Source organism: Suricata suricatta, chromosome 2, assembly GCF_006229205.1.
Source record: "Suricata suricatta isolate VVHF042 chromosome 2, meerkat_22Aug2017_6uvM2_HiC, whole genome shotgun sequence".
In the NCBI taxonomy this organism is placed as follows: Eukaryota; Metazoa; Chordata; class Mammalia; order Carnivora; family Herpestidae; genus Suricata; species Suricata suricatta.
Genome location: NC_043701.1, coordinates 80,887,389 through 80,902,774, shown reverse-complemented (window position 1 = coordinate 80,902,774; position 15,386 = coordinate 80,887,389). Strand labels below are relative to the sequence as shown.

The 15,386-nt window shown below is 36.7% G+C and overlaps 1 protein-coding gene across 1 annotated transcript in view; it reads right to left on the bottom strand.

Annotated features, from left to right (window-relative positions):
- Positions 1-15,386, bottom strand: part of PPP1R9A (protein phosphatase 1 regulatory subunit 9A) — a 314,086-nt gene that overhangs the window by 135,606 nt on the left and 163,094 nt on the right. The window contains exons 3-4 of the mRNA XM_029918866.1: positions 11,002-11,134; positions 2,071-2,191 (exon numbers count right to left, since the gene is read on the bottom strand). Coding sequence (XP_029774726.1) covers positions 2,071-2,191; positions 11,002-11,134 — 254 coding nt within the window. The remainder of the gene's footprint in view (positions 1-2,070; positions 2,192-11,001; positions 11,135-15,386) is intronic.

The window sequence follows — 15,386 nt, the reverse complement described above, 5'->3', positions numbered from 1 at the left end:
ATCCAGTGCAGAACTGGGCAAAAGTCATGAACAGACACTTCTCCAAGAAGACATCCAGATGGCCAACCAACACAAGAAAAAATGCTCAACATCACTCATTATCAGGGAAATACAAATCAAAACCACCATGAGATACCACCTCACACCTGTCAGAATGGCTAACACTAACAACTCAGGCAACAACAGATATTGGTGAGGATGCAGAGAAAGAGGAACCCTTTTGCACTGTTGGTAGGAATGCAAACTGGTGCAGCCACTCTGGAACACAGTATGGAGGCTCCTCAAAAAATTAAGAAAAGAACTACCCTATGACCTAGCAGTTGCACTACTAGGTATTTATCCAAGGGATACAGGTATACCGTTTCAAAGGGGCACATGCACCCCAATGTTCATAGCAGCACTGTCAACAATAGCCAAAGTATGGAAAGAGCCCAAATGTCCATCAATGGATAAATGGATAAAGAAGATGTGGTATATATATATATATATATATATATATATACACACACACAATGGAATATTACTGGCCATCAAAGAGAATGAAATCTTGCCATTTACAACTATGTGGGTGGAATTAGAGGGTATTATGCTAGGTGAAATTAGAGAAAAACAAATATCATATGACTTCACTCATATGAAGACTTTAAGACACAGAACAGATGAACATAAGGGAAGGAAAGCAAAAATAATATAAAAACAGGGAGGGGGACAAAATATAAGAGACTCTTAAATGTGGAGAACAAACAGGATTACTGGAGGGGTTGGGGGAGGGAGTATGAGCTAAATGGGTAAGGGGCATTAAGGAATCTACTTGGAAATCATTGCTGCATTATATACTAACTAACTTGGATGTAAATTTTAAAAATAAATTAAAAAAAAAAGAGGGAAGTGTTAACAAACTACTTTTTAACACAAAATATTAATATCCCACTTTATTTGTTTGAAGTGTGATACACATTCAATCAACTGAACATTCACTCAAAAGACTCATTTCAGACCTTCTCTGTTCAAGTGTTATGGGAATACAAACAAGGCTACTGAGAGATGTGGTCCCTAACCTTACAGAAAAAGAGATGATACTGGTGTGGGTTTCTATTTAAATGAATCAATTTAGTTCCCCTTGGAAAATATCCATGTATATCAATGTGTTTTTAGGATTAGGAAAGAAATAATGCTACCATGGGTCTCACCAGAGATTTGCAAATGATTTTCAACATGCTTTATCATTTTTTGGTAAGATGGTTAAGTGATGTATGCTTAAACCTTGAAAAAAAATCAAAGCCAGTTATTCCAGTGCTCCTAAAAAAATAAGATAATATTTCTTTGAATTTGGCACTCATATTTTTGGATCTACTTTTTTTTCTATTGCCAACCTCTGCTTCAGTTCCAACCTGATGTAGCAGGAGACTAGTGTGAGGATTTAATCAAAATCTTTAGAGATACTTGTAGCTTGAGATGATGAAAGCTAAGACATAAAACAACAATCATCTGATGCGCTGGCATGCATCCAAATTACCCAAAGTGGGTGTTTAAGTAAAGGCTCTCAGATTCCTCTCTGAGAGATTTTAATTCCACAAGTTGGCAATCAAGAACCTGTTTTTAGACAGAATACATTTTGAGAAATGTTAGCTCCAGAATTACTATCATCACAGAATTAGGGTTCCTATTATCCCTTCTATCTCAGGCATTCTCAAAAGTGCCAGAAATATTGCCATTTGTTTTGATATTTCTGAAATGAAACTAAATGCTGATCTACACAGTACATATCCTTAAACAATATACACCCATGTTTCTGCCCACTTTCCACTAGAAAGAGAGATGGATCAATGCATATCAAAGGGAGAGAGAGACATATGTAATAGATCCAACCACCTATTATTTAACATACACTAGAGAAAGCAGGTATTTTGTCTACAAATCATGAAGTAATTCAAGTGCTTTAACATTTTCTTTTTCTGAGACACACTCCAAAGCTCTGTACTAAAAATTCAGAAGAAGGAAGCCATTGAAAGAAATTCCAGACAAAGTTTCTTAAAAGATTTTAGTTATCAACGATAGCAGTTTGCTTACCTGCCATCCCTCTGGGCAGCACCACCTTCCGTTACGGTCTTGACAAATATTCCCAGCTTTTCAAGTCCGGCATCTGCTCCGACACCCATTCCAATAATGCTTATACCAAGTCCATCCTCATCTATGAGAAAGGGGGAAAAAATACAACTTAAGTTTTATACATACGTTAGCTGGTGAGATGTATATGTTGCTTTTAATTTTGTTCTTTATGGACTATAGGACATGCTTGCCTTGACGGAATATTTTTTTCTACTGCTGGGGGGAAAAGATGTCAAATAAAACTCTCCCAAAGGCCTGTGGGTTTAATCTCATTTTATTACTGCAGGTGGCTATTCATTGTCATCCCAAGAAAAGTAAAAATTGGATTACTGAGTAATCAATCTGCCTTAAAACACAGCCTCTCTAAATAATATTTTAAATACAAAAGCATGCACACCAAAACACATATATATTACTTTAAATAAGTGTGATCATAGTATATCTAAAATTTCTCCTTCATTTATGTGGTCTTTTACCTTTTGTTTCATATCCCCATTCCCCAAGGCACAGGTGGCATGTGCCTTTCATGACTCTCCTTGGTCTTACTAGACAAGCACATAAGAGTATCAACAGCTATAATATATATGTATCTATGCATAAATAGAAGTCTACATACATAGATAGGTATATGTGTGTATATGAAATGGCTTATTTTTCCTTCCCACTTGCTTTATACAAATAAGATCACATTATACCTAGTTTTCTCCGCAGCTTAATTCTCTAATTCAAGGAGACCTCATGGGTATCAACTTACACAGCCTTAACTCACTTCTAATAATTATATAATATTTCCTGGTGAGATGGCATCATAACTTATCCAATCCCTTCTCTACTGGCAGGCATCACTTTTGGTTCCATGTTCCTTGCCTTGTGACAACACTGACAAATACATTTTTAAATTCATTTACAATAATGTGTTTATCCATATTTCCATTTGTCTTTTCCATGAACAAACATATTTTAACATCAATGAAATAAAAGACACTATTTCACATTCCGCATTTTTGGGTTAACATTCAAAGTTATTTTCCGATAGGCTCAAAGTCTTTGTAACCATGTTGTATTAGCTGTGTAAAAACAAAATCAACACTAGCCAATCAATCAACAGCTATGGATTGTTAAAGGACAACTGGCTCACCCACTCAACAGAACGCCTGATGCTTTCAAAAGACTTGTTAGCAATAGTATTTCATACACTAAGTATTCTTAACTAGTAATTATTTCAAAAATGTTCATCTCACTGGTTATTACTACTTGATAGTGACTTCTGCTTTAAGTGTTTCTAAGTACAATTCGTAATTCTACATCTTTATTCTACATATGTTTAAAAACATGTCACTCAGCAAAAGCGTGACTTGTTTACTCAGTTATGTGCTAAAGGAAGCTTCATCGAGTTCTCCCTGGAGAAACTCTTTGATGTCACCCCCAGATAAAGGTGATTCCACATCTTCAGGTGAGAACTTCAGCGTGACTAGTGCACAAGTAATCACTGGCGACGTTCCTTCAGCCCTGATGTTAAGAATGTTTGCCCGCACGTGATTTCCCATACTGATTTCATTCTCACTATGTCTCTGGTATAGATACTCCTACTCATCCAGAGTATCTATACATCTTGTCCAAAATTTTCCTACATTTATTACAGCTTTACGGGCTCTCTCCAGAATGAACTTTCTCACGAAGGGAAACTTAGATCCATACTACAGACCCTTCCTCACTGGTCATATGGACAAAGTTTTTTTCTCCCCCACAAGAATTCTCCTATGTGTACAAAGGTGAGCTGCATGGCTGAATTCTTACCCATATCCATCATACTCATTGGGTTTGCTAGAGTGTGAATTTGTCTGTGTAGGTGAGAGGCTGAATGGTGATCCAAAGCCTTCCCACAGTGTTTACACACATGCAAGATTTTCTCCCCAGAGCGTCTGCTCTTGTGTTTAAGTTGATCACTGTAGACTCATCCACATTAAATAATGCCTTTGGGTTCCTCTCATATATGAAAGCTGGTACATATCAAGAATTTAGCCAAATTCTTGTTCACATTCATTATATTCATAGGACTTTCTTTTCATTGTGAATTATCATATGTCAAGCCAGTGTTGAGCTGTAAGTGAAACTTTCCCAAACTCAGTACATTCAAAGATCTCCTTTCAACTGCAGATTCTCTGTGCCATCACACCATTAAGTAGTTCCTTCCTGCAACTATCCTGCATTTTCCCTGCCTGAACTCAGGGTTCAGTAAAATTATCTTTCTTCCTGCCTTAGCATCCCTGATTGCTGCCACTGGAAAATTACTCAGATTTGCAGAGCTGAAAACCCAATTGTAGGACAAGCGATAATAGCTTGAGCCGTCCTCGGTTCCAGTGCAGACTACCTGAAAGACAAGATGATAACTCAAAGACAATTAAAGGAAGAATACAACCACCCACAGTGACCAGATGACTGATTTCATCTCTGTAAAGCTCTCTGGGAGATGTGTCAAGCATAGATCAAGTTCAGAGCCACATTCTTGAAGGCCGCTGATTCTCATAACTGTCAAGAATCCAGCAGCCGCCCAATCTCCTCTGCGTAGGGACAGGCAGAGCACTAAGTAAGCAGGCAAAGCAGCCAGGAAAAGATGGAAAAGACCATGAGGCTGTGTTTCTATGGAAGACACTGGCACTGTAGTCTGGAGCCCACAGCTTATTTCTTCTCTCAGGGAAGAAGCTCGCATTGGCTTAGCATTCTGCTCATTGCTCATGAGATTTCAGCTTGTAGTCATAGGAAAATGGGTCAGTAGATGTCCTTCTTGTTAAACTGCCAATTTTTCTACTGAGTTTTCAAATCTTTCTTTTCTGATAATTTGCAAAGATTCTTAGCATATGATACATATTAACTCCGTGTCATATATAATGAAGATGTCCCTCCTCAAACTCATCGCTTATCTATTTCCTCTGTTTAACAATATTGCCTTTAAAAGCTTAAAATGTTGGATAATTGATTGATCCCTCTTTTAGTTAAGCCTTTCCATCCACATGCCTACATGATATATGCAATCTTACAAGTTTTTCGTCAAAATCCTTAATACTTTATTTGTATTATCTAATTATCTAATCCACATACTTATTTTTTATACAAAGAAAATGAAGGTGCCCAACTTTATATTCTTCCACACAGATGCTCAGTTATGCCAGAACCATTTGTAAAGCACCCTATTCTCTCTTTTTTTAACTGTATTATTATTTTGTCAGTTGTCTCCTTTTTTTGAGAGAGAGAGGGAGGGGGAGAGAGAGAGAGAGAGAGAGAGAGAGAGCATGCACAAGTGGAGGGAGGACAGAGGGAGAGAGAGACAGAACCTAAAGTAGGCTCCACGCTCAGGGCAGAGCCCAACATGGGTTCAATCTCACAAACATGAGATCATTACTTGAACCAAAATCAAGAGCTGGATGCTTAACCAATGGAGCCACCTAGGCACCCCTATTTTATCGTTAAGAAATTCACTTTTATCATGTCATGGAGCCCAGGCTGGGTTAACAATAATGAGTCCTGGAGGTAACTATACCTACCTCTGGACTTTCGAGTTACAAGCACTGTCTTTTCTCTCTACCTCAATTGAAAACCCAGACTAATAAGTTCTCAATCCCTGCTTCTCTATTCTCAGAAGAGGCCAAAGCCAAAGCCAACTATGTAGGAGGCTTTTTCAGAGAAGACAACTTTGTCTTCCCAGATGACAAACCCTCTACGTTGCTTTATGAGGCAGATAGCAACCCCAAACCACAGACAGGTTGGGACCTGCGCAGGCCTCAATGGTGTATTAGCATATCATACATGTGTCATGTATTAAATTCTCATGCATACTAACATCTTTCTCTGGATTTTCTATTTTGTTCCACTTATCAATTGTTATATGAATACAATTTGTTGTGATTATAGAGGCTTTACATTATATTCAGATATTTAAGAAATGAAAACCTTTCACATTCTTTTTCATACTTCCCTTAGGTCTGTATTTTTCCATATAAAATTTAGTATTACATTACACAGTCCTCTGTCCCAATCCAGCTCTGATGACGTTCCATTTGAACTGCATTAAATTTATATATTAACTATATAATAATTATATATTAATTTATAGGTATCAGAGATGCACAATAGGGGAGGCTTTCCCATACTGAGTCTTTTAAAAAATCCAAGAATATGGTATATACTTCTATTTGCTTACATCTTCTATCTTTCAAAAAGATGGATTTTCAACAAATACTGCTTTTCTTAGTGATTAATAAGCACTTTGTTGTTTTTGTGCTATTATAAAGGAAATGTTCCCATTTTCATATTTAAGTTCTTAATGTAAATATAAAAATTATTAATTTTCTTATATGTATAGGACATGTGACCTCCTCTTACATATAATCTTATCAATTTTAATATGTTTAAATTAGAATCAGTTTGGCTTTTCATATTTAGTTTTCATATATATAATTATAATACATATCATATATTACTTGTCATCTTTTGTTTTCTGCTGTTTATACTAATTACTACATTTAAAGAGCATTCCAAATTAGACTTCCAGTTTTAACTGAAATATTTTTTAAGAGTTTCCTCAATTTAAAAGTAAATTCTCTGTTGGTATTATGGTCTATAGTTTGTACCATATTTAAGTATTTATACACTAACAATGAACTATCAGAAAGAGCGAGTAAGAAAATAATTCCATTTAGAACTGCATCAAAAAAAATAAAATACTTAGAAATAAACTTAACCAAGGAGGTAAAGATCTAGATACTGAAAGCTATGACACTGATGAAAGAAATTGAAGACACAAATAAATAGAAAGATTGTCCATAGTCAAGGATTCAAAGAATTAACATTGTTAAATGTCCATTCTACCCAAAGCAATCTATAAATTCAAAGCAATCTCTATCAAAATTCCAGTGACATTTTTCACAGAAATAGAACAATTATAAAATTTGTACAGCACCACAAAAAAACCCAAATAGCTAAAGAAAACTTGACGAAGAAGAACAATTATTTTATTGGTTTTCTCTTTTTTTTTTGTTTTTGAGAGAGAGAGAGAGAGAGAGAGAGAGCGTGCACACAAGCGGAAAAAAGACAGAAAGGGAGAGAGACAGAATCTCAAGCAGGCTCCATGCTCAGGGCAGAGCCCAACACGGGCTTGGATCATGACTTGAACTGAAATGAATCACTATATTTCAAAGCAATAGCAATCGAAACAGTATGGTATTGTCATAAAAACAGACACAGAGATCCATGGAACAGTGTAGAGAGCGGTGAAATAAATCTATACATATTTGGTCAATTAATTTATGACAAAGAAGTCAAGAATATACTGGAGGGAAAGGATAGCCACTTCAATAAATGGGCAGCCACATATAAAAGAATGGACTGTTGTGTTATACTGTATGCAAAAATCAACTCAAAAAATGTATTAAAGACTCATATTTAAGACTTGAAACCATAAAACACCTAGAAGAAAAGATAGCAGGTAATTTGGCAACGACTTTTTGGATTTGATACCAAAAGTAAGTGGGACTACTTCAAACTAAAAAGCTTCTGCACAGCAAAGGAAACCATTAACAGAATGAAAGACGGCCTACAGATGGGGGAAAATATTTGATAAGGGGTTAATATCCAAAATATATAAAGAACTCATGCAATCTAACAGCAAAAAAACGAAATCCAATTAAAAAGAGGTAGAAGACAGGGTACCTGGGTGGCTCAGTAGGTTGAGCATCCGACTTCGGCCCAGGTCATGATCTCATAGTTTGTGAGATCGAGGCCCACATGGGGCTCTGTGCTGACAGCTCAGAGCCTGGATCCTGCTTTGGATTCTGTGGCTCCCTCTCTCTCTCTCTGCCCCTCTCCCACTCCCACTCCATCTTTCTCTCTCTCTCAAAAATAAAATAAAAACAGTTAAAAAAAAAAAAGAGGCAGAAGAAGTGAACAGGCACCTTTCCAAAGAAGGTATATGAATGGCCATCATATGGTCATCAAAAGGTGCTCATCACTAATTATGAGGGAAATGCAAATCAAGACACAAAGAGAAATCACCTTATTTCTAGATAGAATGTTAGAATGGCTACCATCCATAAAACCAGAGATAACAAGAGTTGGCAAGGATGCGGTGTAAAGGGAACACTTGTGCGCTGTTGCTGGGAATGCAAATTGGTGTGGTCACTTAGGGAAACAGTATGGAGGCTCCTCAAAAAATTAAAAATAATTGTTTCTTATTTGGTTCTCTTCTAGCTTAATTTTTCCAGTTTAAGTTTTACTATGAAAAACACAAGAGATTATGAAGACATTTATCTACAAACATTGTGTTTAGAGAAGAAAATAAACTAAACATCTATGTACTGAGAAAGACACAGAACATTACCAACACCCGACACGTCCACGACTCCCCCCTCCCTCATATCAGAACCCGTCCCTCGGTAACTGTTACCCTAAATACTGTGTCAATCATTCCCTCCTCTTTTATTTTTATGTTTTTATTTATTTTATTTTAGAGAAAGAGAGTGAGTCGGGGAGAAGAGCAAAGGGGGAGAGAGAGAATCTCAAGCAGGCTCCATGGTCAGGCATGGAACCCGACACAGGGCTCGATCTCATGACCCAGGGATCGTGATCTGAACCAAAATCAGGAGATGGACACTTAACCAACTGAGCCACCCAGGTGCCCCCTCACTCCCTCCTTTTTCTAAATATTTCTTTTAAAAACCACTTATTTATGTATCTCTAAACAATACACTGTTTAATTTTTCCTGGCTCTGACATTTAAATAAATGGAATTACACTGAATGGATACTTCTGTGATTTGCTTCTTTCCACTTCAATTTCATGTTTGTAAGAATCATACACACTGCTGCATGGAACTGAGGCTTCTTCATTTTACCCTTTTCCATCATAAATGAATATTTGGATTATTCTCATTTTTGCTATATTATAAGCAATACAATGGCCCATGGCCAAATGCAGCTGTTTTTGTATAGGCCCTAAGCTAGGAATGGTTTTTTACATTTGTAAATCAACGAAAAACCTAAGTATAACTCTTACATCCTTATTAACTTCAAATGAGAGTGTCTCTTAATGGGAACAATTAGCCAGTCACGTTGGTGCAGTGATGGGTATTCTTTACATTTTTTTAATCCAAGTAATTTGATGCCTAATAGTTACAGTTTTCAACTCTTTTCCCCTGACCTTTGCTGTTTAGAACAAGTCGCACCTTGTTTTTTTCCCTCCCTGCTAATTGGGAAGGGTGCAGGTGACATGTTCTTTAAGTCCTTAGATATCAGCAACTCTCTTTCTTTCATCAGGATAGGCAAACGCTCTCTGGTTTGGCTGTGTGAAATTCTATGTTGCCTCCTACTCCCAGTGTTAGAAATGAGACATCTGATGCTAGTCTAACGATGTTCTTTTGCAAGCACCTTTACTTCTTACAAAGCACACTCATTGTGTGGTATTTTTATAAAATTTTTACTTTAAAGATGAGCATTTAGCCATCCCTAAGTGTGAGATGTTTTTTTTTTTTTAAGCCCTTTCACTGCTCATCAATTGGCTAGGCCTTTCTAAATAGGAGGCTCAGGTCTTTTTGAGCTCAGGAAAATTTCTTCTATGTTTTATCTAACACGTGTCTCATCCTCTACAGCCTTTTCCTCTTCTGTCACCTTCAATTTACATGCTGGGTCTCCTTCATGATTTCTCATGAACCTTTACTCTATTGTTTTAAGAATTAGTTTGGTTTATTTCTTATACTTGACCTCCTAGGCTACCAGTTTGAGTCTCAACAATACCATATTTTCCTCTTCAGTTCCTCTACTGAAATTTTTAATTTTAAAATCGTTTTTTGGGTGTGCCTGGGTGGCTCAGTAGGTTAAGCAGCTGACTCTTGATTTTGGTGCAGGTCATGATCTCATGGTTCGTGGGTTCAAGCCTGGCATCAGGCTCTGCACTGAAGTGCCGAACTTGCTTGGGATTCTCTCTCTCCCTCTCTCATTCTCTCCTCCTCCCCTGCTTTCTCTCTCTCTCAAAACAAATAAATAAACTTTAAAAAAATCGTTTTTGTTGTTGATTTGCTTAAGAATGTCTTTTTTAAGCCTCATTTGGTTTTTCATTTGCTTCTTTTTTTGTTATTCCTCATTTGGTTTTTCATTTGCTTCTTTTTGTTATTCAAGCTGTCATATGTTTGTTCTGCTTTTTTCCCTAAGGCTCTCTGAGATGTGATATCTCCCTGTTCACTGGGTCCCCCGCCATTCCTGAAAGCCCATCTTACATGAGGATGGACATGGCAGTCTCTGGACCGATGGGTCCTCACTTCCCGCTGCAGGCAGGCTGGGATTCCAAGACGAGAAACCGAGAGAAAGCCCCTTGGCTCCCATTCTCCCTGCTCTCTCTTAGCCTCTCCCCTCAGAAATAAGAAGATTCCACTGCCTTCATTCCAGAATCAATAATCTAAAGGCCCAGCACTCTCCCATCTACCACATTCAGAGTCCGACCACGACCACTCTCCCTCTGCCAAGAACTCAAAAGCAAAAACAAAACAACCACCTGCCCCAAGCTCTCACGTCTCCCCACTCCCTCTGGACTCTCACCTTTGCAAGGGTACCGACCAAGCAGGAGGCCCCACCCACACATCCCGACACCTGGTCACCATTCCAGCCAACTACAGCAGATGGCTTTCTGCTGGGCGTGGGAGGGAAGAGTCTTTCAGCCTACCTTCTAGACAGAGCTCATTTCAACTGCTTTTGAAATTTAATAAATAAATTAAATCTTCCAGGAGAATTAAAACTTTATCCAACCCTTGGGGAGAAAGGGGCCACTACATTTGGGGAAAATAAAGGCATTTCTGTATTATTAAAATAGCAATAAAATGACATTACAAAGATCGTAGAGCTCATCTACCTTTCTCTAGCTCCACTGGGAAAAGTTCCAGCTTTTCTACACGCTTTTCAAGTTCATACTCGGCAGAAGCAGCCACGGGGTCCACTTCATCGTTTCTCCTGTCATAGTCTTCGTTTGAGTATGTGCTGAAAACCTGTAGTAAGAGGTCACAAGAAGATGATAATCCAGGAAAGACAGCATTCTTAAATTTTTTAAGCCCTGCTAAGTACTGAAAAACAGGGAAGTTACAAGTTTTGTACAATGAGATGTTAAGAAAAGGAGAATCGACTCAGAATAAAAATAACCTACATTTTAAAAGGTATGTCATTCTACCACCTTTAATAATTTGGGAGACAATGGTAGCCACAGAATGTATTATCTGAATAGCAAAATTCATTGCCTGTTATAGAATCAGCATATACCACATCTGCAGCAAGGCTTTGCTGGCTCCTGAAGAAACTATGGTGAAGGACCCTGAAGGTGCCCGAGCAAACACCCACACTGAACCTGTCTTATGCTGTGACCTACACAAGCCCCAGTGTTGTGGTGTGTCACTACTATACTTGTATTTCAATCACAGAGTCACTGAAACCGACTTCTGTTCTACACTGTGCTGAGCTGTGTTAAGCTCTCCTTTTCATCTCTTATTTAACTTGCCTGTAGATCCAAATTAGATTCTCACAGAGCCTTTCAATAAAACGACTATAAAAATATTGCTTGAGAGGTGCAGAGAACTAGAATATTGCTAGCTCTTTCTTTCTGACCTAGATCATTTGAAAGATTACTAAATGTGGTCTTCAGATGTAGCCATAAGAAGCTTGATTGTCCTTATTTGTTCTATTTGAAAACTAACTGGAAATAGGTATACTATCCCTCACTTAATTCACTGAGGAATATCTAAAAGACAGAAATGTACATTCATCAAGTCCAATTAATATGTATTACAAAAACTGACATTTTCAATTAGTGTTAATAATTATTAAGTATCTAAACTATGCCCGAAAAAACTCTGTAATGTCTCCAAAATCTTAAAATCTTGGAAATTTGTTTTAATAAATAGACATAAAAAGCCATAATAAAAAAAGAAAGCAGAACAGAAGGTCAGAGATGAAAGAAATCAAGTCTATCACCTAGAAAGCTGGCCCTGCTGTCCAGGTGTGTTTTACATTCATCTTATATGGAAACTGGCAAGTCTTGTATGCTGTATATGGTAACCTACATATATGAAATACATGCATATATGGAAGCAGATGTAGTGTGGTTCCTATGGTACACATTTATCAAAATCATGTCACTTAGAATATTTTTATAATACTGTTTTTCTTCCTGACTTTCAACATGCTTTCATGGCCTCATGCCACTCACTTGGTCTCGACCACGTTTCTCCACCATAATAAACATCACTGCATCAAATGCATATTTCCAAAGTATAGGGTTTGTACCTTATTTTTATTAATCTTTTCATAAAATATGCCTCCTATGCCCCTTCCACAGAACCAATATTTTTCTTAAGTTGTCAGATCGATAACGTTCTCTTAGACAGCCCTTTTGATCTTTCACTTCCCTTATAAGTTTTGATAATCACTTATTCACATTAATGCATCCGTCAAAACTTCACGGAGGGCCAGCTCTGTGCCAAACATTGTGCAGGACACTGGAGAAGGCATGGTCTCAAGTAACTCACAGCTCAGAGGGGACACAGAAATCAGAGTAAACAGCTACAATATAATGTGATAAAGGATGTAACAGAAGGCTATGCAAAGTACTCTTTCTCATTTGCCTGAGAAAGGGAAGAATTCCATGAAGGGGAAAATATATGAGTTGAGTTTTAAACAATAAACAAGCATTCATATATCTGAGTGGTAGAAGACGCAGAATGTTTACTTCAAATATAAGATCCTAGACAAAATAATCCCTATCTATATCTATATTTTTAAAAAACACAAGAGAGCTCAGTGGACTATAAGGGAACATGCCTAGGGAAGCAAACTTTCACAACACACAAAAAGTTAGCTGGACCTGGAACTTACACGTCCTGGAAACTACTGGCAGATGTGACTGGAAATTATTCCATTAATGTTTGCTACTTGTCAAAATCCGCTAAAGGTCCAAGAATATATACATGATTGCATAACCTGGATTTAAATGATATCCATTTGGAAGGATGGCTCAATATTGCTACCACATAGTAAGTAAGTTAATAAATAGATGTGTGTATGTGTGTAAAATATAAGTATGGGAGAACTGTTTCAAATAAATTAACACCTTCTTGACTTTTCTTAGGATCCCAAAATATTCTGCTATCAAGTGTTCTTCCTCAGTCAAGCTGGTTTATAAAGATCATATGGGGGTAGCCTGGAACAAATAAAACAAATAACTGTATGACTCCATGTTGGAAAATGGCATTTTAAATAATTTTTGAGGCATCTAGCAATCAGATTACTATATGCCATTTCATTCTATAGGAAAAAATAATGTAAGATACTTTTCATCTTCAACTTGTTCACAGAGTGATAAAGTACGTGGGTATATAGGAAAAACGTATAAGCTGAAAAAGAAAAGCCAGAATTCATTATACGCTGACAAAGCTATCGTTTACTTGAAGAATCCAAAAGGCTTAACATAAACATGCTTAGGACTAAAAAGAATTCAGTAAAGTAACATAATAAAAAAATACACACACAAAATCACCTCAATAATTTAGAAAATATAACAAAGATCAGAAACTATAAAATATCCAGAAATTACTAATTATAAATGTGTAAGGATATCCTTCTCTATAAAATTTAACTGAAAAATACAAAAAGCCCTAAATATGTTAATAGCATGCCATATCCTGGATGCAATTCTTAATATTGTAAAGGCATCTACACTCCTAAATTACTGTAAGTGTTAGTTTGTCCCAAATTAATTTATGAAGACAGGGCAGTCAAAATTAAAATCCCACTCACATTTTTTCATGGAAAACTAACAAGGTGCTTAAAAAGAAGAATAGGATGGAGACAGACCCTATGAGATATCAAACATAATAAAACTTCATTTATGAAGGCAATGCAGTTTTGGCCCCAAGGTAGGTCTATTCTTGTATTCTACTCTGTTCTACTCCTCTACTTTCTATTCAAATTAGTTACGATGATCTATTCAATAAGTAGTAGGGAAAGAATGAAATATCTATCTGATAAAAACCCTATCTCATATAAATAACAAAAGTAAAATTTAAAGTTGTTAAGAACAAAAACATTATAAACTGTAAAGGGGCTAAAGAAAATACAGACAATGTTTAATTGGCTAGAGCCTCTTAGGATGTTGCTACAAAGCCACAGATCCTAGAAATCTTTTTTTTAAAAATTTTTAACGTTTATTTATTTTGAGAGAGACGCACACACAGAGTGTGAGCAGGGGAGGGTCAGAGAGAGAGGGAGACACAGAATCAGAAGCAGGCGCCAGGCTCTGAGCTGTCAGCACAGAGCCTGAAGCAGGGCTCGAACCCATGAATCATGAGATCATGACCTGAGCAGAAGTCAGACGCTTAACCAACTGAGCCACCCAGGCGCCCCATCCTAGAAATCTTAAAAGAAATGAATAAACTACTTGATTAAAATTCAATGCTAAAAATTTCTAGACTACAAATACGCCATAATCAAATTATAAGAAAAGTCAAATACTAGGAGAAAAAAATTGTCAAATATCAAGATGAAGTATGAATATGTATAATATACAAAGAGCTTTACCACCTCAAACAACTGCATGTGTAAGTAGGGAAAATTTATTTAGAATCAACAAAGAAACATTTGCTCAATTAATGATGTCAAGTCATTCAGCTTCACTAAAAATTAAGCAAATGTCAAATACAACAAGGAAATACCAGGAATTCAACCAAATGAATTGTTTAAAAAAAGAACTGTCACATCTATTGTTTGTGAGAATACAGGGAAAAGAATAGTCTTGGAAAAGCAGGGTGGGGAACATAATTTGAGAACAGCTTATCAAGATTTTAAATGTAAATGCCTTTGACCTAATAATACTACATTTATGTATTTAGAGAGGTATTTGCAAATGTGTACAAAGATGTTCATGTGAGTTCAATGCAGCACTATCTGTAATAGCCCAAAGTTGGAAACTGCTGAAATGTCCACTGATAAAATGTCTTACTGAATTATGATATATATGAACATATAATGTTATGCAATGATTAGAAAGATCTATCTGTTGACATGCAAGGCTCTGAAATACATATTAAAACAAAAAAGCACACTGTACCTATGTCTACTTATCTATACCCATACTCCTATCTTTATCTGCATATATATAGTTCCAATAGGTATGAGCCCACTTTTAATCTAATTTGAAGACGTCCTAAATTCTCTAGCTACATAGCTCTTGTCTCAGTTTCCTTATCTACAAAA